This window comes from Ranitomeya imitator, chromosome 2 (genome assembly GCF_032444005.1).
Source record: "Ranitomeya imitator isolate aRanImi1 chromosome 2, aRanImi1.pri, whole genome shotgun sequence".
NCBI lineage: Eukaryota > Metazoa > Chordata > Amphibia > Anura > Dendrobatidae > Ranitomeya > Ranitomeya imitator.
The window spans coordinates 609,769,735-609,792,699 of NC_091283.1; the positions used below are offsets into that span (position 1 = coordinate 609,769,735).

The 22,965-nt window shown below is 44.2% G+C and overlaps 1 protein-coding gene and 1 long non-coding RNA gene across 4 annotated transcripts in view; one reads left to right on the forward strand and one right to left on the reverse strand.

Annotated features, from left to right (window-relative positions):
• The window catches only part of PCTP (phosphatidylcholine transfer protein), a 96,419-nt gene that overhangs the window by 65,688 nt on the left and 7,766 nt on the right, over window positions 1-22,965 (reverse strand). For 2 of the 3 annotated variants that reach the window (XM_069752448.1, XM_069752449.1), the window contains exon 2: window positions 812-929. In XM_069752448.1, the coding sequence (XP_069608549.1) occupies window positions 812-929 (118 nt within the window). Of the gene's footprint in view, window positions 1-811; window positions 970-22,965 lie in introns of all 3 variants that reach the window. The other variant, XM_069752450.1, reaches the window with a different exon arrangement.
• Window positions 9,871-22,965, forward strand: part of LOC138665187 (uncharacterized) — a 103,189-nt gene continuing 90,094 nt past the window's right edge. The window contains exon 1 of the long non-coding RNA XR_011318430.1: window positions 9,871-10,080. This is a non-coding gene — a long non-coding RNA (uncharacterized lncRNA). The remainder of the gene's footprint in view (window positions 10,081-22,965) is intronic.

Consider the following 22,965-nt stretch of genomic DNA (forward strand, 5'->3'; position numbering starts at 1 on the left):
AGCCTTACTCTGGCTCTCTCACTTGGATCCACCCGAGGCAAGCTGCAAGCCCTGTATATTGAAAAGTATCTCAGAGGGAATTTGGAGGATACACGATCTAAAGCCATTTTAGTCTTTTATCAGGTGAGTGCATAAAATTGTGCACCCTTTAAAGACTATAATATTGTGTTTACGCACTTAGGGCGCCGCGATTTGTCTGTTCTTCTCTCCCAAACAGGGTTTTTTAGTATCTGTAGAAGGGAAGCCATAGTCACCGCTCACCTCCCAATGCAGAAGTGAAAAGTGCCAAGATTTTGCAAATTCTCTTCCAAGTAATACAGCTAAGCTGACAAATGAGCTACAGAAAACAAGAAGCTTTTGCCTATTGTAATCTCTCTAGCTGTCAGTGCAAAAACTCAAATATTTTTACATTTTTTTTACATGTTAATAGTAGCAAAAGTATAAATAAAAAAATAAATATGTTGCAAATTGAATTATTACCGTATGTTCTTTTCATGTAATGCATTCCCTTTAACAATCATGTTCTTATAATAGCCACCAAGGGGCTGCATCAGGTTTCTTTCTCATGTCATAGTTTGAGAATATATAAATTAATTACATAGACGTTATTAATAGTAGTTAGAGATTTCGCTCAGAACACGGTGCAAAAAGAAAAAAAAACACAAAATAGGGAAAACCCAATTTTTGGGACTCATATAGAAAGGCTATCTCCACCGTATTTTATATTTTTTAAATATTCAGTGGAAAAACACCAGGAAAACCCCCTTAAAAGGTCTGAATAAGACAGGCAAAGTGTGTTCGTTGAGCATACCTTTTACATACTGGTCCCATTTTTTTCGGTAATCCAGATCCATGTACACATCAGCACAGAGCTCTGCTGGACAAGCGGCCAGGCCACCATAGATTTTATATTCGTACAGGCCTGTTTTCTGTAACAGGCAATCATAATTAAGTAAATGAAACATAAAACTGGAATAAAAGCATGAAAACAAAAATAGTTTCAGAATGGATATATGGACAAGTCTCTTTATCAATGTAGTTGAACAAAACGCTAGGAATGATACAACACATAAAAAGATACAAAATGGGACAATAGAATAAACCTAATACTCTACTCCGTCATCATTTACAGATGTAAGTTAATAAGGTCAATATTGCAACGCAGCACATACTAAAAAAAATTGTGGTGTTCGACTAACATTATTTTGGTAGCCAAAAGAGCAGCTAGCTGCCATTAAGGAGAATCAAAGAAGTAAGAATAAAAGTAAATTGTTTAAAACTATACCCCCTTTCCCTATCTGTGCCGCCAACAATCAAACCCCGATTATAACATTCAGGCAATACAAGATTAGGCATATAGGGTTTATGGTGGAATAGAGAGGCTCGGATCCGATGAGCAATTTTGACAGTGTGGGATGGTTAGGCCTTCTCTTAGGTGGGACTACAAGGACATTTAAATGTGGATACATGTGTTGACAGCATCTAAATAGAAACCCCTTTCCTGGATCAGTAAGCAGCATCTCAGCGGTGGGGTTGTTGACTGGTTTCAGGAGGGGCTTTTGTTGCCAACATAATAAAGGCAACTGTCATTTCATTATCGAATGCAAAAACAAGGACAATTGCTCAGGTTGTGGGTTTCCTACAGCTGGAACATTACTTTAAAAAGCAAGAGGGAAAGGTGCAGGGACTCAGATGAACAGGAGTGACATGGTGAGGATGCACAGTATGCTTCTCTTTATAAGGAACTATCCCAAAAGACATGCAGCTGTATTCCGGAATGGGGGAATTGGTAGAGGTTGTAGATCCCTATCAGGCTTTTACCATCAGGATTAAGGGGGATAAATTTTGAGTCCTCTTATTCCCCAACTGTTTCATTCTCAAGGCTCATCAGTTAATGATGTAACCAACAAACAGACTAATTTGCTATCCAAGACATCATTTTTTGCAGCTGTGAAATATATATATATATATATATATATATATATATATATATATATATATATATATATATATATATATATATATATATATATATATATATATATTTTGGGGGTGGTGGGAACAGTCGGGCCTCCTAGTGCGGCAGTCCGAGGTGTCTCCAGGTGGCTGCATTTGCCACCCCCCTGGACTGGGTGTTTGCACTATTCTGAGCCAGAGTCCAGTGATCAACTGTACTCTCGTCTTTTAAACTCTTTTCATGTGATCACGCTGCTGATGTCATTCGCCTGTGCAGCAGAGGCACCAAACAACACTGGTGGTAAGTGCTCCAGTGGAGCTGAAGACTCCGAAGAAGACATTGTTTGGGGAGCAAGAAAGGGATAGGTGCGGACACAATATGGTGATCGGGAGAATTTTGTGGACATAGTACAAAGAGCAAAGGGGCATGTATGAGGAAACAATATGAGGGGTAGATGGGTGATGACAGTATGGTGAATGGGAGATGGATGCAGAAACAGTATGGCCATTGGGGAGATGGCTGCAGAGACAGCATGAGGAGCAAAGGGGAAATGTATGCAGACACAGTATGAGGACTGTGGGGAAGAATGTACACGGACACAGTATGGGAAGCTAGGGTGATGGGGTGGGTGCGGACACAGTATGGGGAATTGGGTTGATGTGTGAGAAGGCAGTATGGAGAGCGAGGGGGTAGATATGTGAGGAGATAGTATGGTTAGCAGGGGGGATGTGAGACGAGAAAGTATGAGGTGGAAGTCGATTAATTGTAAAATGAAGTACTGTAGCATGTCAATCCTAATAGCATATAATTTACTCACTGTCAGGATTCAGTTCTGCTTTCACACCTCTGTTGTAGGGTGTCCTGGGACCAGGGGCTCCTTCTTGGATCACTTCTGATAGTGAAGATGCCAGGGCCACATACCTTGCCTTATCTCCAGAATCTGTCCTAATTCTATACCCTTCACTCACCCAGGGAAGACCGTAGTACTATAACATAGTACACCAAACCAGACTAACAAGTTAGTACGGACAGGGGTAACGAAAAAATACGAAACATTCAAATATACTCACACATGTAACAGAGGAATGCACCTGTGAATGGATGATGGGGTTAAACCAAAGTAGGAGATGAAAGGGAATTATCACACACACCAAACCTGGCAACAATCACAGATAAATCCACTAAACGCCTTTCTCTAATAATAACCACTAACAAGCTCCAGCCACGCAGTAAAAGCTATTCTTGACAATGAGTGTTAGCCAGGACCCACATTACATAGGAGATGGGGGCGGCTAACAGTGCACATCTGAGAGCCTAAGCACTCCAATAGCTCTCAACAGAGCAGATTAACCCCTCCACTGCCAAAATATATTTACACCATTTAATAAGAAGGTGAAGTGATTCTAATCAGTGCAGGAGTAGGAAAAATAAGATTCAGCGGTCTTCTTGCCCTTCTCTTTCGCCATAAACCGTGACAGTACCCACTTCCTCGAGGGATCTCTGAAACCTCAGAACCGGATTTATCAGGGTGTGCCACGCGAAAAGACCGGATCAGCCTGGCCGCATGGATGTCAGATGCTGGTACCCACATCCACACTTCAGGACTGTATCCCTTCCAGGGTACCAGATACTGAAACAACCGATGAACTAAGCGAGAATCAACTATCTTCACTACTTGAAATTCTAAACTTCGATCCACAATGACTTGAGAAGGCAGTAGCGATGATGGTACTGAGGACACAACATATTTTGAGTAGAGATCAATAAAACACATTATGGATCCTAAAAGTGGGCAGCAAAGCAAGGCGGAAGGCTACGTGATTGGCGATGGCGACAATCTTATGAATACCGATGAACCTGAGACTTAATGTTCCTTGAGGACAACCACACCCAGTCTGTTATGATCCGGTGGCCTTGGAGCAGCAAGAAAGGCGAAACCAAGGTAGCAGAACTAGCCCGATTATTAAGGGCAAACTCGGCCAATGGCAAGAAGGCCACCCAATCATCCTGATCAGCAGACACAAAGCATCTCAAATAAGTCTCCAAGGTCTGATTAGTTCGCTCAGTTTGGCCATTTGTCTGAGGATGAAATGCAGAAGAAAAAGACAAATCAATGCCCAGTCTAGCACAAAAGGCCCGCCAAAACCTAGAAAAACTGGGAACCTCTGTCGGAAACAATATTCTCAGGAATACCATGCAAACGAACCACATGCTGAAAGAACAACGGAACCAAATCAGAAGAGGAAGGCAATTTAGGTAAGGGCACCAAATGAACCATCTTAGAGAACCGGTCACAAACAACCCAGATAACAGACATCTTCTGGGAAACAGGAAGATCAGAAATAAAATCCATCGAAATATGCGTCCAGGGCCTCTCAGGGACTGGCAATGGCAAAAGCAACCCACTAGCACGGGAGCAACAAGGCTTGGCTCGTGCACAAGTCCCACAGGACTGCACAAAAGAACGCACATCACGTGACAATGAAGGCCACCAAAAAGACCTACCAACCAAATCTCTGGTACCAAAAATGCCAGGATGACCGGCCAACATGGAACAGTGAACCTCAGAAATCACTCTACTAGTCCATCTATCAGGAAAAAACTATTTCCCCACAGGACAGCGGTCAGGTTTGTCAACCTGAAATTCTTGAAGAACCCGTCGTAAATCAGGGGAAATGGCAGAAAGGACCACCCCCTCTTTCAGAATACCGACCGGCTCTAAGACCTCAGGAGAATCAGGCAAAAAACTCCTAGAGAGGGCATCAGCCTTAATATTCTTAGAACCCGGAAGGTACGAGACCACAAAATCAAAATGGGAAAAAACAAGGACCATCGAGCCTGTCTAGGATTCAGCCGTTTAGCAGACTCGAGGTAAATCAGATTCTTATGATCGGTCAACAATACGGACCACAATACGGTGCTTACCTCCCTCAAGCCAAAGTCGCCACTCCTCAAACGCCCACTTCATAGCCAACAACTCCCGATTGCCGACATCATAATTGCGTTCAGCAGGCGAAAACTTACGGGAAAAGAAGGCACACGGTTTCATTAAGGAACCAACAGGATCCCTCTGAGACAAAACGGCTCCTGCCCCAATCTCAGAAGCGTCAACCTCAACCTGAAACGGAAGAGAAACATCCGGTTGGCGCAACACTGGAGCAGAAGTAAATCGACGTTTAAGCTCCTGAAAGGCAGAGACAGCCTCAGAGGACCAATTCGCCACATCAGCACCCTTCTTCGTCAAATCGGTCAAGGGTTTAACCACGCTGGAAAAATTAGCAATGAAACGGCGATAAAAATTTGCAAAACCCAAAAATTTCTGAAGGCTCTTCACGGATGTGGGCTGAATCCAATCATGAATGGCCTGAACCTTAACCAGATCCATCTCTATAGACGAAGGAGAAAAAATGAAGCCCATAAAAGAGACTTTCTGCACCCCAAAGAGACACTTAGACCCTTTCACAAACAGGGTATTGTCACGAAGGATCTGAAATACCATCCTGACCTGTTGCACATGAGACTCCCAATCATCGGAAAAAATCAAAATATCGTCCAAATATACAATCAAGAATTTATCAAGATAAGTCCGGAAGATATCATGCATGAAGGACTGAAAAACAGATGGAGCATTAGAGAGTCCGAATGGCATCATAAGGTATTCAAAATGGCCTTCGGGCGTGTTAAACGCAGTTTTCCATTCATCACCCTGCTTAATACGAACAAGAGTATATGCCCCACGAAGGTCAATCTTGGTAAACCAACTAGCTCCCTTAATCCCAGCAAACAAATCGGAAAGCAAAGGTAACGGGTATTGAAACTTGACCGTGATTTTATTCAAGAGGCGATAATCTATACAGGGTCTCAAGGAACCATCTTTTTTAGCAACAAAAAAGAACCCCGCTCCCAACGGTGAAGAAGATGGCCGAATATGCCCTTTCTTCAAAGACTTATTAATATAGCTCCGTATGGCGGTATGTTCAGGCACAGATAGATTAAAAAGTCGACCCTTAGGAAACTTACAGCCTGGAATCAAGTCAATAGCACAATCACAGTCCCTGTGCGGTGGAAGAAAATTGGACTTGGGCTCATCGAATACATCCTGAAAATCAGACAAAAACTCTGGAATCTCAGAAGGTGAAGAAGAGGAGACTGACATCAAAGGACCACCATTATGAACCCCCTGACAACCCCAACTAGTCACAGACATGGACTTCCAATCCAACACAGGATTACGTATCTGCAACCATGGAAAACCCAGCACGATAACATCATGCAAGTTATGCAACACCAGAAATCGACAATCTTCCTGATGGGCTGGCGCCATGCGCATGGTTACCTGTGTCCAAAACTGGGGCTTATTTCTAGCCAAGGGTGTAGCATCAATGCCCCTCAAAGGAATAGGGTTCTGCAAAGGCTGCAAGGGAAAACCACAACGCTTGGCAAACTCAAAATCCATTAAATTCAAGGCGGCGCCTGAATCCACAAACGCCATGGCAGAAAATGATGACAATGACCAGATCAAGGACACAGATAACAGAAATTTAGGTTGTACAGTACTGATGGTAATTGAACTGGCGATCCTCTTTGTCCGCTTAGGGCAGACAGAAATGACATGAGAAGCGTCGCCGCAATAATAACACAACCTATTTTGACGTCTGAAACCTTGTCGTTCCGTTCTAGACAGAATTCTACCACATTGCATAGGCTCAGAAATTTGCTCTGAGGATAACGCCACAGCGCGCACAGTTCTGCGCTCCCGCAGGAGTCGGTCAATCTGAATGGCCTGAGACATAGAATCACTCAGACCGGAAGGCGTGGGAAACCCCACCATAACATCTTTAACGGATTCAGAAAGCCCCCTTCTGAAAATTGCCACCAAAGCATCATTATTCCATTTAGTCAATACAGACCATTTTCTGAATTTCTGACAATACAATTCTGCCGCCTCTTGACCCTGAGACAGGGCCAACAAGGTCTTCTCAGCTTGATCCACAGAATTAGGCTCATCATATAATAGTCCTAAAGCCTGAAAAAAGGAGTCAATATTAGGCAAAGCCGGATTCCCAGATTCCAGGGAAAACGCCCAATCCTGCGGGTCGCCACGCAGCAGGGAGATTACGATTTTTACCTGCTGAATGGAATCACCAGAGGATCGAGGTCTCAGGTCAAAAAACAGTTTAGAGTTGTTTTTTAAACTCAAAAATTTAGACCTGTCACCAGAAAACAAATCAGGAGTAGGAATCTTCGGTTCTAAAGCAGGAGTCTGAACAATATAATCAGAAATACCTTGCACCCTAGCAGCAAGCTGGTCTACACGAGAAGCTAATTCCTGAACATTCATGCTTGCACCAGGCTCCTCAGCCACCCAGATATTAAGAGGGAAGAGAACACAAAACAGACTGGAGAAAAAAAAATGGCTCAAGAGCTTCCTTCCCTTCTTCTGAGATGCATTTAACTCATTGTTGGCCAGTTGCACTGTTATGATCCGGTGGCCTTGGAGCAGCAGGAGAACCTTCACTGGAGAAAGTGGCCACTATACTGACCGCAAACCTGAACTTAACACCGCAACTAGAAGTAGCCGTGGAGTGTACCTAACACACCTAGACACCTCGTCACCCCTAAAGATGGAAATCGGAATACTGTCTTGCCTCAGAGAAAATCCCCAAAGGATAGACAGTCCCCCACAAATATTGGCGGTGAGTCGGAGAGGAAAAAACATACACAGGCAGAAAAAACAGGATTTAGCACAGGAGGCCACTCTAGCTGGATAGGACAGGATAGGACAGAGTTCTGTGCGGTCAGTATAAAACCCTTCAAAAATCCACAGCAGAATATACAAAAAACTTCCTACATCTAACTAAAGATGTAGGAGCGTATATCTGCAACTCCAGTGAAACCAACCAGACTGAGAAAACACAGACAGTCTAATCTGGACAAAAGAAAAACAAACGAACAGTACTGAAAATAAGCACACTGCATATGTGCCACAGGAAAAGAAACAGACACTTATCTTTGCTGAACTGGCAGATAAGCAGGGAGAGGCCAGGCAGAGATCCAATACTTCCAAAGAAACATTGACAACTGGCAAGGGCTAAAGGATCCTGCACACCTAAACATCCCAGTCAGAATTGTAATTATCCGATACACCTGGCCAGGACTGCGAGTCAGACAACTGCATTCCCACCAACAACCACTGGAGGGAACCCAAGAGCAGAATTCACAACACTAGTCACCAACTCACAAGACCGGAACACCAAATTTTTCTGATCAGCCACACTGATATTTGGATCCCATCTCCCTCAAATTATCAATTAATAACCCCTTGTAATCAATAACCCCTTGTAACACCCAGATGCAATTGATGATAAAAATCATTCCACTTCAAGTATTCCAGAAGAACGATACCTATTAAATGAGTTGAACTGAGGATGAAACATACATGCCTCGAAAAACAGAGACTTACCAGTAGACCCATGACAACAATTATTTACCACAAATTCAGCTAGAAGTAAGTAGGTAACCCAATGCTCCTGATTCTCAGACACAAAACACCTAAGTCTCAATCTGGTTAACCTCTTCACTTTGCCCATTAGACTGCGGGTGAAATTCTGAAGAGAACGACAGGTGGATCCCCAAACGAGAGGAAAATGGCCTCTAAAATTTGGAAAAATAAACTGCACCCCCAGGTCAGACACAATATTGGTAGGGATCCCACGTAATTTTACTATCTCACTGATGAAAATTTGCGCCAAAGTCTTGGCGTTAGTTAAAGCAAGTAGCGCGATAAAATGTAACATTTTAATGAATCTGTCCACCACAACCAAAATTACCATATTACCTGCCGACACTGGTAGATCAGTGATAAATCAACCTATAAATGAGTCCAAGGTCTACTGGGAACCGACAATGTTTGGAGAGACCCCAATGGAGGAGTATGAGAAGTTTTAAAATGAGCACAGACACTGCAGGCGGCCACATACGTCCGGACAACCTGATGTACCCCTGACCACTAAAAATACCAAGCAAGAAGATCTCTGGTTGCTATACAGTATTACCAGGATGTCCGGCCAAGACTGAATCATGATGTTCACTAAGAACTCTCAGACAGAAATTCACAGGCACAAACAGTTTACCTAACGGACAGGCAGCAGGGGTGTCCCCCTGAGAGTCAACAACCTATTTTTAAAAATCAGAGCCTATAGACACAATATCCACCCCTTTTTATAGCATCGGAACCGGTTCACAATTATCTCCACTCCCAGGAAAATAACGAGATAAGACATCCGTCTTAATGTTCTTGTTCCCCAGTCTAAAGGTACCTTCACACTGGGCAACTTTACAACGAGAACGACAACGATCCGTGATGTTGCAGCGTCCTGGATAGCGATCTTGTTGTGTTTGACACGCAGCAGCGATCAGGATCCTGCTGTGACATCGCTGGTCATAGCTGAAAGTCCAGAACTTTATTTGGTCGTCAGGTCGGCATGATTCGTCATATTTGACAGCAAAAGCAACGATGCCAGCAATGTTTTTTCACAGAGCTAACAACCAGCGAGAACGATAAGTACGTCACTAGATCGTTCCTGCATCTTTCTGGAGTTGCTGTGTTTGACATCTCTACAGCGACCTAAACAGCGATGCTCCAGCGATCTAGTTTAGGTCGGATCGTTGTCTATATCGCTGGAGCGTCGCTAAATGTGACGGTACCTTTAGTGTAACAAAAAAGTTAAACCCGGTCAAAAGCAATGCACATCTTGCCTGTCGAAGTGTTAGATGTTTTGCAGACTCTAGATATATGAGATTTTTATGATCCGTGATTACCATAACTGGATGAACTGCCTTCTCCAGAAAATGACGCAACTCTTCAAAGGCACACACATAGCCAAGAGTTCCCTGTTATCAATGTCATAACTTCTCTCCACAGAGAGAGGGAATCTGTCATATGGAATAACTCTCCAAAGCCATTTGTATGGGAAGCTCATTTACAAATAGGGAAAATGTGGATTTCTCTGGATTAAGACTTTGGATCGCAGATATCAAAGTATTTTATTCAGCTTCCTATGACCTGTTTGCCCATATGGACGACTTAGGATGGTTGATCCTACTGATCAATTCCCCTTAAGGTAAATTTGTTGATGAAAGCTACTACGGTTCTTTAATTGAATATAGGATTAGAATATGTTTTCTATAGGTTTTTTTTTCAGGTTCATGGCCTTGCCTGGTGAGGATCGTGGGTCACTCACGTGTATTTTGGGGGGGGGGGGGGGGAGGGGGGGTTAAATAAAACAGAAGATGTGAAACAGGATGGACATCATTTGGGCATAAGGGATGAGGCAGTTTTGTGTTTATTGTTGAGAAGTAAGAAGCTTGTTGTGGAGTCTTTTGCCTGGGATGCGAAAAAGGGTTGCACCTACTTTGCTCTCAATCTGAGAGAACATTGATTATTCCATAGACGTTCACTTGCTCTTTATGCTGTAGGTGACAGTGGGCGGTGGTGCTGTGTCTATGGGGTAGTGTGGTCCAGATCCACGGGGCCTTTGGCTGGCATTATAGGTGCTATGGCATGGGGTTGCAATAGCAGTAGTTGGCATCCACCGCTATGCCTAAGCGTATGTTCCCACGGTCAGTAAACGCTGCAGGTTGGACGCTGTGTACATCTGCAATGTCCAACCCACAGCATCCAGATGTTACAGCATAGAGGATAGGATTTCAAGAAATCCCATCTCCACTGTGCCTGCACAGACGCCCGCAGGTCACCCGCGGAGACGGACATGCGGCGCGTCTTTCCAAGTCTCTGCAAGATAAATCTCACCCATACAATGTATTGGGACATGGTGATTCCGCATGGTTCAGCGAACACATGTGGAATCACCTGCATTAAAAAGCCGGCAGCGCTTTGGACGAAGCAGACATGTGCTGCGTCCAAAGCACTGCCAATTGCTGACCGTGAGGACGTAGCCTAATGGGTTAGGGACCCACTAAGAAGTTCGTTGTGTCATGGCAGTGGACTTATACATTTTCATCAAAATGTTAAGGGGAATCTGTCACCCCAAAAATCGTATATGAGATAAGCCCCTGATGCCGGTGGCCTTATCTACAGCATTCTGTAGTGCTGTAGATAAGCCCCCGATGTAACTTGAAGGTAAAAAACAGGTTATATTATACTCACCCAGGGGCGGTCCCGCTGCGGTCTGGGTCCGATGGGTGTTGCGGTCCGCTCCGGGGCCTCCCATCTTCATACGATGACGTCCTCTTCTTGTCTTCCTGTTGCAGCTCCGGCGCAGGTGTACTTTGTCTGCCCTGTTGAGGGCAGAGCTAAGTATTGCATTGCGCAGGTGCCGGGAAAGGTCAGAGAGGCCCGATGCCTGCCCACTGCAGTACTTTGCTCTGCCCTCAACAGGGCAGACAAAGTACGCCTGCACTGGAGCCGCGGCAGGAAGACAAGAAGACGTCATCATATGAAGATAACAGGCGCCGGACCCGGACCGCGACGCCCATCGGGCCTGGACCGCAGAGGGACCGCCTCCCCAGGTGAGTATAATATAACCTGTTTTTCTTATCTTTCAGGTTACATTGGGGGTTTATCTACAGCATTATAGAATGCTGTAGATAAGCCCCTAATGCCGGTGGCCTGATCTCATATACGATTTTTGGGGTGACAGGTTCCCTTTAACTAAGAACCTGAGTTCAGTTTTGTAGGTTTTGCTTGGCCACAGTAGATCAATGCATACTATTTGGACATGTGGTCAATTTTTTTTTTACTACAACTGTTGTCTATTTATTCTTTGCAGAGTATTTGTGCCATAATTTTATGATAATAGATGTTGATAGAAAATTTTTTTATTTTTGTTTTATCTGTTTAGAAAGTGGCTACTACAGCCTGTTTATCCAAAATATTTTGTCTGCTGATAGTTCACAGGGTAAATGCCAGGGAAATAGAAGGGGGAATGTAATGGGGAAATCACAGACTGGTGGAGTAGAGTAAGAACAAACTGGTGGAGTAGAGTAAGAACAAAAAGGGCAAGTAGGGGAGACCACTGACTAAGCGGTCACTGACTAAGTATTAGAGGAAACCTGTCATGTCCAAAACCTTATTAACCTGCAGATACGGGGATACTCTGCAGGTTAATATCGTTCTAAAGCTGTGCGACCGCTGCCCTGAAGGCCCGAATGCATACTATTCTCCTGCTTTCAGTCATGGAGTCAAGACCAACAGTCACTGCTCAGTACATAGTGAGCGCCAGCTGTAACCATGCTCCAGCATTGACTGACAGCCGACTCTGCACTGGTAAGCCGGCTGTCAATCAGCAGCAAGGGTGTGCTCACAGCCACCACTCACTGTGTACTGAGTGGTGACTGAAGCCGCTTCAAATGCGCCTCCATGACTGAAAGCTGGTGGTTGCCAGTAAGAATAAAGTTACCGTAATTTCCTACCCTGCAGCTAGACTTTCAGTGTGGCGGCAGAACAGCTTTAGAACACTATTAACCTGCAGATTAACCATATATCAGCATATTAATATTTTTTTTTCACATGACAAGTTTCCTTTAAATCTTAATGACAAGATTCAGAATGAATTGTCCAGAGAAAAAGATGGATGTTTTCTTCCCTGACGAAGCTATTATCACAGCGATACGTGTGGGGTTCTTCCTCACACTCCTCTTCCTCTTTTTGCTAACTATGTGAGTTATGGTTGTTTTGGGCATATATGATTTTCACACACTCCTGTGGACTTCTATATGCTAGATTGCTCCTGCTTACTCTCCCTTCCTGTGTATATAACATGCACCATCTTCTTGCTTTTTTTGCACATAATTTATGTGCACTCAATTGGGCTCCAGCATTTGTATACTCTACCTGCATACCATTTATATGGGGTAGTTCGTTTTGACAAGTTTATGGGATAATTGTCTGTATTCTGCAGTTTCCAGTCTCCATTTTACAGGAGGGTGGTCAACTATTTTGACAATCGCGGTGTGTCCCTATATACAAGTATTGAGTATTGTGGAGCCAGTGTCGGACAGGGGTGACAAGGGCCCACCAATAACATTGACTTTGGGGGGGCCCACTTTTCACCTGCAAGCAAATATTATACTACCTTCGTTCACAAATTTGCCTATATCTATATAATAATAAACTAGGTAGCGTACTTAATGAATGAGGAGATGCTGCTTTTAGCTGTGCAGAGTGAATCAAGTGAATTATGCCAAGTACTGCCAATACAGGGGGGTTGGGGGCCCAGATCTATACAGGGGTCCACTGGGGGATTGCCCTGTTACCCTGTGGGCCAGTCCGAGCCGGTGTGGACAACTGTACAGGATTGCAGGTTTATCTAGGTACCTACTGTTTTGGATATCTGCATGGAGCTATATCATATAGGGTTACCACTGTATACTCAATACACTGGCAGCCCCATATCATGTATTTCCCATGGCTTTTTGTCTATTTTAGACTCAGGGGTGTCTAATTGCTGTTTTTTTAATGTTTTTATTGTGTATGCTTAATGGTATTTAATAATCACATGTATATTTTCTATATTTAATTGGGTGTGCTCATCACTATGTCTTGGCCTCTTTTGTTTCTGGATATTTTCTATTTCTGAATGTATTTTTCATTCTATTTTTCAGTCTGCAGCTGTTCTACCTGGGTGTTGTTTTTCTTACAGCAGTGACAGAATTCCAGGTCCCCAGCAGCGTTTTCAGAGGTTTTCAGGAATGTACTGACGCACATAAGAATATTTAGTACAGACATTTATAGAAGCTACAATTACTGCTTTTTGTTAAATCCATTCACTCATGGCATATGTATTTTTTTTTCTCAGCTATGTGATGTTTGAATCTTCTGGAAAAAAAGCATCAGTTATTGTATTTAGCGTTTCTTTTATTTAACAGAGTACAAATAAGGGCAAATTCACACGTCAATGATTTTTTTTCAGATGTAAAATACGGTTTGGCTTTCATTAAAGAAGTTGCTCACTACTTGGACAACTTCTTGTCATACCATTCGCTTGGCCTTGATAAAAGTATAGAGCTTAAATTCCGCTCCCGTGCTGGCGCTGTTCCCGCTGTGTCGGCACTGGCTCTCCCGCGGTATTGTGACATGTGACGCCGGTGCCCAATCAGTGTTAATGTCACTGTCTCCGCCTCCTGTCAAACTGAGCGGGAAGAGGAAGTCTAAGATCAGCTGCAGCCCGGACTTCCTGTTCATGTTCGATATGTCCAAAGGAGAGGACAATGAGGACAGCGCTGATTGGGTGATGGCGTCACGTGTCACGGCGTCACAACAACCGCAAGGGAGCCCCAAGAAAAAGTGCTGGCATCGGAGGCGAATATAAGCTTGATTATTTTGTGGGCGCTAAACATTTTGATCAAGAAGGAGTTGTTCTAATAGTGGAAAACCCCTTTAATTTTTTACATGTGCGTGTCATCCATGAAAAGAAAATAACTAAGAGGCTTCTCCAAAGATAGCCCCACTTCACGTGACTGCTTTTCATGTACATTTTCAACTCGTGTTTTTTTATGGATAGAACATGTTCCCATTATAGTCTATGAGTGAGTTCACATGTCCATTTTTCTTGGAAACTGTCTACAAAAACGAAAAAAGTATGTTTTTGTTTTGTTTTGTTTTTTTTGTCTCATTTACAGATCAAAATCACCCATTCAAATTGAATGGGTAATTCAAAAAATTGGGAAGAGGCTTCCATTATGATAATTCTGCTAGATCAGATGTATGATTACCAGAAATAATTGGGTAATTGTGATTTACTTGAGCATAATAAAGAAATATCTAGATATAGAGTCTAACACATGTCTGCATCTTTTTTTACATGCAAAGTACGGTAACTCAAATATACATGCCAGTGTAAGTATTGAACAAAAAAACTTGTTAAATGGGCACTAACGTATGAACAAAATTTGCATAATTTAATAGTTTAAGAAAATTATTTCAAGAAATCTGCTTCTTAGAAGCTACTTACGAGCCTTTTCTAGCGCCTAACCTCCTGAATCAACTTCCACTCAAAATAAAAAAAAACAAACTCAAATTTTTCTTGATCAATGCAAGACGGACTACAAGCAGATTTAGTTATCAGGTTACACCTTGTTTTATCCTTTCGGGAGAGTGAGGCGGAGAGAGAAGCCCTCAGCATAGTGAGACACACACAGACTTGTGCTGCAGCTTCCAACAACTGTTATGTTTCAGTAAAATGCTGGATTCACATCCGCTCAGCTCAGTACTATGGTATAATATCTTCCTAGTTGCTATACATTGCTCCTCTATTTCTGTGCACTGTATATAGAGGAGACATCGTACCAGATAGTCTCTTCTCACTAGATCACAGAGGACAGCATAATAAAGATATAGTTTGGCAATATAGGAGAAAAGGCGCCGCACAGCTGGTCCTCAGTAATTAGCGGTAACTTCGGTGCATAGTAACTTCTCTAGGATCCGACTGCCAGGTAGAGGTGCACGCAGGAAACAAGTATAAACCACTGGCAATATGTAGAGAAAAGCGGCAACACTCACCAGTCTTGTGTGGTCTGATTCATTTATTGGAAGGGTGCATACACCGCATCTTCACGGCATCGGGATACAAACAAGGAAGGAGGTGAGCAGGATGTGACGACGGCTGTTTCGCGCTGACAGTAGCGCTTCCACGGGTCTAAGGTGCAGGAGTATGACGCGGGTATATAAAGGCAGGTGAGAGAAAAAAAAAAAAAGTACCAAAGCTCTAGAACAGGGGTCCCCAACTCCAGTCCTCAAGGCCCACCAACAGGTCATGTTTTCAGGATTTCCTTTGCATTGCACAGGTGATGCAATTATTACCTGGGCAAGACTAAGGAAATCCTGAAAACATGACATGTTGGTGGGCCTTGAGGACTGGAGTTGGGGACCCCTGCTCTAGAATACAAACTGATGAATCTATCCGAGAGGGAGATCCGACTGTTTTGGACGAACAATTCCCTGCAGTCATATAAAGATAATGGCCGGGTCCCAAGGGGACTCCGGGTGTGGAAGGACATTTCCCACTTCAGTAATGACTCTACGTTTAGATCTGAGTGGGAGGCCATCATGTTGAAATGCTCCCAAGACCTACTCTCATTAGTACTAAAATCCAATATGCGGAATTATGAATTGGTGAACGCGGACATTCTTAAAACGCAAGCAGAATTAAAGAGTAGGCTTACTGAAAGCCAATGGACTGCTTTAAACAAAAAGATGGACAACAAACTTATTCCAATTCAGGCCGATATTAAAACGAGAAAAAGAGACAAGTTTATCCGGGATAAGGGTGATTATGATTCCGGACATATCTTTTCCTGGCAGAATATGCATAAAGATAAAATCTTCACCCAGACGACCGGGAGCAAACCCTCTAGAAATAAGAAATGGAGGAATAAGAGACGAAACCAGTATCGTCGAAAGGACTATTTGACCACAGAGTCCGACTCCAGCCTCAGTGAGGGGGCATCTACGGGGACCGAGACAAGAGATAATCCACCCTCGACATCGGTGGTTGGTCTCGGCTCTCTCCCTTTAGAAAGAGAACCCGAAGGGGGAGGCGACGGCCACGCTATAGCTTGGAGACACAAGAGGAAGAATGTGTCTTGGCGGTAGACTCAGATGTCACACACTCCCCTGAAGACTCCGTTCTCAACCTGACCGAGCGTGTTTTAGAACCCGCGCAACTGTCATTACTTTCCAAGAGTCTTAATTTCTGTATTCCCGATGCTTTTGACTTCACCGAATTCCAAATTGATATGTTTAAGGCTATAAGAAAGATCCATCTTCACAAAACATTTGTGTCTTGTTCCACCAGCAAGGTTAGCCTAGAGGGGGAGAGACCTTGTGTTGTGGGACCCCTGGGGTTTATGGCAGGTTCGTCTGATGACACGCTCACCAACATGCGCAAAGATGCGACTTTATTGTTGAGCCATGAAGATAACGATGTCATCTCTGACGTAGAGGTACCTGATCGGGTGGCCCCATTTACAGGGGGGGTCCCCTCCTCCTTTATGCCCGTTACGTCCCCTGGGAATCTCATAGATGTGTTTGAGTCTTTGGTTTTAAAAGACATGGAGGCCATGGTTTATAAGCGAGCTCCTAACAACTTAACTGATGCAGAAAGGATAGCCTTAAGAGAATTGGCTGGTTGGAGCGATGTTATCGTGAGACCAGCCGATAAAGGTGGTAAGGTGGTATTGCCATCTAGGGAGGCGTATTTATTGGAAGCAAAACGTCAGTTGTCGGATACGTGTACATATAGGAGGTTGTCTGGGGATCCGACCAACAGGTTCAAGGAGGAGCTACGCTCCTTTTTGAGGGGATCGGTCGAATCGGGGGTCATCACGCAGAATAAAGCGGAGAAGTTATTCCCAGAGTTTCCGGTAAGACCCCATTGGTACTATCTACCCAAAATACACAAGTCCGTTTCCCAGCCCCCGGGTAGACCTATTGTGTCAGGGGTGGGTTCTCTGACAGAGCCATTATCTCGGTATGTGGACTGGCTTCTCAGACCTTTGCTCCGTTCTGTCCCCTCCTATATCAAGGATACAAACTCCTTCCTGAAACATATCCAAGGCTTTACATGGCAGCCGGGGTTCTCCCTGGCGTCCATTGATGTGGTCAATTTATATACCAGGATCCCTCAGTCTCTGGGAGTGGACACTATCAGGCGGGTGTTGGACACCACTGATAAGAGTCCGACTTTCATTGACTTTGTGTGCAATGGGTTAAGGTTTATTCTAACCCATAATGCCTTTACTTTTTTGGATACCTGGTATGTTCAGACCACTGGGACTGCCATGAAGACCCCGGCTGCATGTACTTTCGCCAATTTATTTTTGGCAGCTTTTGAGGAGACTTATGTGTATTCCGTCAAGAACCAATTTCTTAAGCACATCAAGCTTTTTATTCGTTTTGTGGATGATGTATTCCTGATATGGGACGGGACGGAGGATAGCTTTTGTTCATTTGTGGATTATCTGAACATGAATATGGGGATGGGAGAACTACAATACCCAGATAGATTAGCGAAATTAGGATTATTTAGTCTAGAAAAAAGACGACTGAGGGGCGATCTAATAACCATGTATAAGTATATAAGGGGACAATACAAATATCTCGCTGAGGATCTGTTTATACCAAGGAAGGTGACGGGCACAAGGGGGCATTCTTTGCGTCTGGAGGAGAGAAGGTTTTTCCACCAACATAGAAGAGGATTCTTTACTGTTAGGGCAGTGAGAATCTGGAATTGCTTGCCTGAGGAGGTGGTGATGGCGAACCCAGTCGAGGGGTTCAAGAGAGGCCTGGATGTCTTCCTGGAGCAGAACAATATTGTATCATACAATTATTAGGTTCTGTAGAAGGACGTAGATCTGGGTATTTATTATGATGGAATATAGGCTGAACTGGATGGACAAATGTCTTTTTTCGGCCTTACTAACTATGTTACTATGTTACTATGTTACTAATACCATGGGGATGTCCTTCACCTCCGTGTTTGGGGGAGAAAGCTTGGAGTTTCTGGATGTAGCCGTGAGGATTCAAGATGGGAATATTTGTACATACGTCCATCGTAAACCCACTGCTACTAACTCCGTTTTACACTTCGGCAGTTTCCACCCCGTGCACACCAGATGCTCATTACCCTACAGTCAACTTCTCCGGACGAGAAGGATTAATAATACACAGTCAGGGTTTGAGAAGCAATCTGGGGAGTTGTGTGATAGACTTCGGGAAAGAGGATACCCAGATGGTGTACTACAGAGGGCAGCGGAGCGGGTGATTGGGCACGGACGGTTTGAGATGGGGAGTAATAGAGTCTCTGAGGGTCAGCGGTTTTCTTTTTGTTTTCGGTTTGGTCCGATGGACCGCGAGATCAGAGCTTCGATTAGAAGACATTGGCACGTATTGGCAGGAGATAGGGATCTGGCAGACAGAGTGGCGAGAGGGCCGCTCATATCCAACAGGTGAAGTACACGGATTAGAGATATCCTGGTACGGAATCATGTATCTAACCCCATATCTACTTGGTTAGATCAATGCACCCCTAAGGGCAATTTCCGTTGTGGCCACTGCCTTTCGTGTAAGCAGCATGTAACTGGGCGTTCCCTGGATATAGGACCGGTAAGACACACTGTCCAGCAGTTTATATCTTGCAAGACCGACTACGTGGTGTACGTGGTGTTCTGCCCCTGTAGGAGATATTATATCGGAAAAACTATCAGGCATTTGAGTACTCGGTTTAGGGAACAGTACAGGTCAATTCGAACTGGTATAGGGGTGCCCAGGTTAATTGAACATATTAAGGACACCCATCGAGGGGACCCGGATGTCCTCACGTTTGCAGGCATCGAGAGGGTCGTTGCTCCGGTACAGGGTGGCGATGTACATAAACTTCTACTAAGAAAAGAGGCGCAATGGATCATGCGCACACGCGCGGTTGGTCCAGCAGGCCTTAACGATAGAATTGATATGGCTGTCTTTCTGTAAAGTTCCTTGCGTTTCATGTATCTGGGTTTGTTGGGTTTTATTATGTATTACATTGGCATGGGCTCAAATTTATGTGGAAATGGCAGGCAAATCCCTCCTTATGGTGGGATTAGGGCTCTGCCTACCTGGATGCATTTGTGTCTGGGACCATGCAGGAGACTCATTATGTTCCAGTGGGAGGTGGGTGTGTCTGTAGCCACACTATTGTCCTGGTACCTGTTTGGCCGTAAGAAGGTTCTGTATTGTTTGTACTGTTTGTTTTTAATTAGGAGCTGCATTGTTATGGATCCGGGTTGATCCCGGCCCTTTTTAACCTCACTATCACGCATGTTTACCTTGTCTGTAGGTGCGGGGGGGTGGGGGTCGGGGTTGTGAGGGGAGGGAGGTGTTTTTTTTCTTTCTCACCTGCTTTTATATACCCGCGTCATACTCCTGCACCTTAGACCCATGGAAGCGCTACTGTCGGCGCGAAACGGCCGTCGTCACATCCTGCTCACCTCCTTCCTTGATTGTATCCCGATGCCGTGAAGATGCGGTGTATGCACCCTTCCAATAAATGAATCAGACCACACAAGACTGGTGAGTGTTGCCGCTTTTCTCTAAAGATATAGTTTGCAGAGTGAAAACTTGTATAAAATGCAGAACATAAGTCATATAGTAGCCATAAATGGTGTTATGACTTGTACACACATTTTGAAAAAGTAATGTCCCATAAAAGGAGTAAAAAAAAAAGTTTAAAAAGGAAACCCAAATGCTATTAATTCACAAATATAGGGTCCATCTGTAAGCGAATAGTGTTCCAATGTTGTCCAGCTGCTTTAATGAAAGCAGAGCTACCAGGAGGAAATGAACTTTATTCCTCCCAGCACCCTCCAGCTTTCAGTGAGAGGCATGCCTGATGCAGCTACAGTTTCTGCTCGGTGCACAGTGAATGGTGCACCGTCAGTTTGCAGCTTGCTCTGTAGCGCATCTGTGCAGGGAGAGCGGTCAATCAAAGTGCCGATGAGTGCTTACAGCCGCCGCTCACTGTGCACTGAGCTATGACAGTAGCCTCTACGCCTCGATGACTGAAAGCTGGAGGCTCCCAGGAGAAATAAAATTCATTTCCTCTCGGTAGTATAAACCACCTTAATGGTCTGTAACATACTTTAGTATCAGAAATGTACAATTACAGATCCTAGAAAAACTCTAAGGCCGGAGTCACACTACAGCGAGATATGGCCGAGTCTTGCTGGTTAAAAGCAAGCTCTGGCATCGGCACTCCGGAGCGGAGCGTGCGGCTCCATGTATTGCTGTGCGGCTGCACGCTCCGCTCTGGAGTGCCGGTGCCAGAGCTTGGTTTTAACCTGCGAGACTCGGCCGTATTTCGCTGTAGTGTGATCCCGGCCTAAGGCTCAATGTTTCAGGCAGGAAAGAGTGACTATTAGCTTCTCTACTCCCTGGTGCTTACGTCAGCAGAAACTCTATATTTCCTGCTGCCTGGTGAACCCATCAAAGCTCTAAAGTAAAGGTTCACCTCAATGTAGAGTGCTGAAAATTCTGAATATAGTTGTAATAACTACGGTAACTGAAAAACTAAAAGTCTACAAAACAGTAGATCTCTATTCATTTATGAAGCCAAATTTGATACCACTTTCCAGAATATAACAATATTAATTTCTGACATTACATAGTTCTATCTGTAAATACGGAAATGGGTTACTAAAGATCTTAAGAGTAGTTCCAACATCTATGTGATGCAAGTGGAGTCACGGCTATGACTTTGAGGAGTTCTAATGAATCATTACTTTCCCTCCCTTTTCCCTTTCGCACGAACTAGGATGACCTGCATGTTTGCATTCTCTATATTTGTTCCTCAAAGGAAAGAGCAGCCCAAGAAATAGGACATTGACACAGCAAAAGTCAAGAGGTTCTGCTTCCCTAACCTGAACTTCATCCTTTGATATTACAGACTGTTAGTATCATTCTAATGTGGCTTTAACGATCATTGAAATGCTACATAGCGGAAGGCACTGCTAATGAGAAACTCCAAGCCAGGGCTTTGTTATTCCATATATATCACTTAATTTTGAGGTTTTTTGTTTATTTGGTAGTTGTATTTTTATGAAAATATGTTGACTTCCTTCAGTCAAAGGGGTCGTATGGATCTAAAGATTGAGCGGATATCCTAAAGTATATGCGATCATAACACTGAGCTTTCTTTTCCCGTCTAACTAACATAAAATCGAGGTGTTCAAGCATGTATGTTTAACCTCTTAGAGCAGTGTTCCCCAAGTGCGGTCCTCAAGAGCCACCAACAGGTCACATTTTCAGGATTTCCTTAGTATTGCACAGGTGATAATTGCATCACCTGCACAGGCAATAATTCCATCACCTGTGCAATACTAAGGAAATCCTGAAAACATGACCTGTTGGTGGCTCTTGAGGACCGGACTTGGGGGGACACTTAGAGAGAAAGGGGATAAGCAGCAGTCCCAAATATACCAGTCTAATACAGACCTGGCCAAAGCGAGTCCAGCAGGCCGCATCCAGCCCTCTGGCTGCTCCAGTCCGGCCCGCAGACGCACACAGCTGAGGTGACTACAATGGTGGATGAGGGAACCACTGGCTCCTCTTTCCACCATTAAGCATATGTGACTGAGACAGCAGTCGCGATCATGTCATAACATCACATCTGCTGTGTGGTGTGTACACAGCAAAAATGCCAGGGGACCAGGGGTTAAAAGAGAATGTGTAGGGGCACATACTGTATACTGAGGGACTGTGTGGGGACTCATACTGGATAAAAGTGGCTCATACTATATACAAGGAGGCTGTGGTGGCTAATCTACTATATAATTGTCTAAGGGTCACTTCTGTCTGTCTTTCTGTCTGTCACGGATATTCATTGGTCGCGGCCTCTGTCTGTCATGGAAATCCAAGTCGCTGATTGGTCGTGGCAATGGGCGTTTTGCCACGACCAATCAGCAATAGCCATAGTCTGGCAGAGAAATGGCCGTTGCTTTACTGCCCTGCAGTTAGCGCTAACACAGGGTTAATGCCAGAGTTAACACCGCGGTGTAATGCACTCCGTTAACGCTGCTATTAACCCTGTGTGACCAACTTTTTACTATTGATGCTACGTATGCAGCATCAATAGTAAAACGATCTAATGTTACAATTAAAAAAAAGGTTACTCTCACCCTCCGACGTCGCCTGATGTCCTCGGCAGTGAAAGCGGCAGGTTCCGGTGCCAAGGATGCTATGCGAGAAGGACCTGCCATGACGCCACAGTCATGTGACCGTGATGTCATCACAGGTCCTGCGCTCATACCAACCCTGGGACCGGAAGCTGCCGCATGCACCGACACAGGCGCCAGGACTTCAAGGGGTCTTCGGAAGGTGAGTATATGTTTATTTTTTATTTTAAGTCTTTTTTAACCAAGCATATAGTGCCCACATTGCTATATACTATGTGGGCTGTGTTACATACTGCGTGGGCTCTGTTATATACTACATCTCTATGCTATATACGATG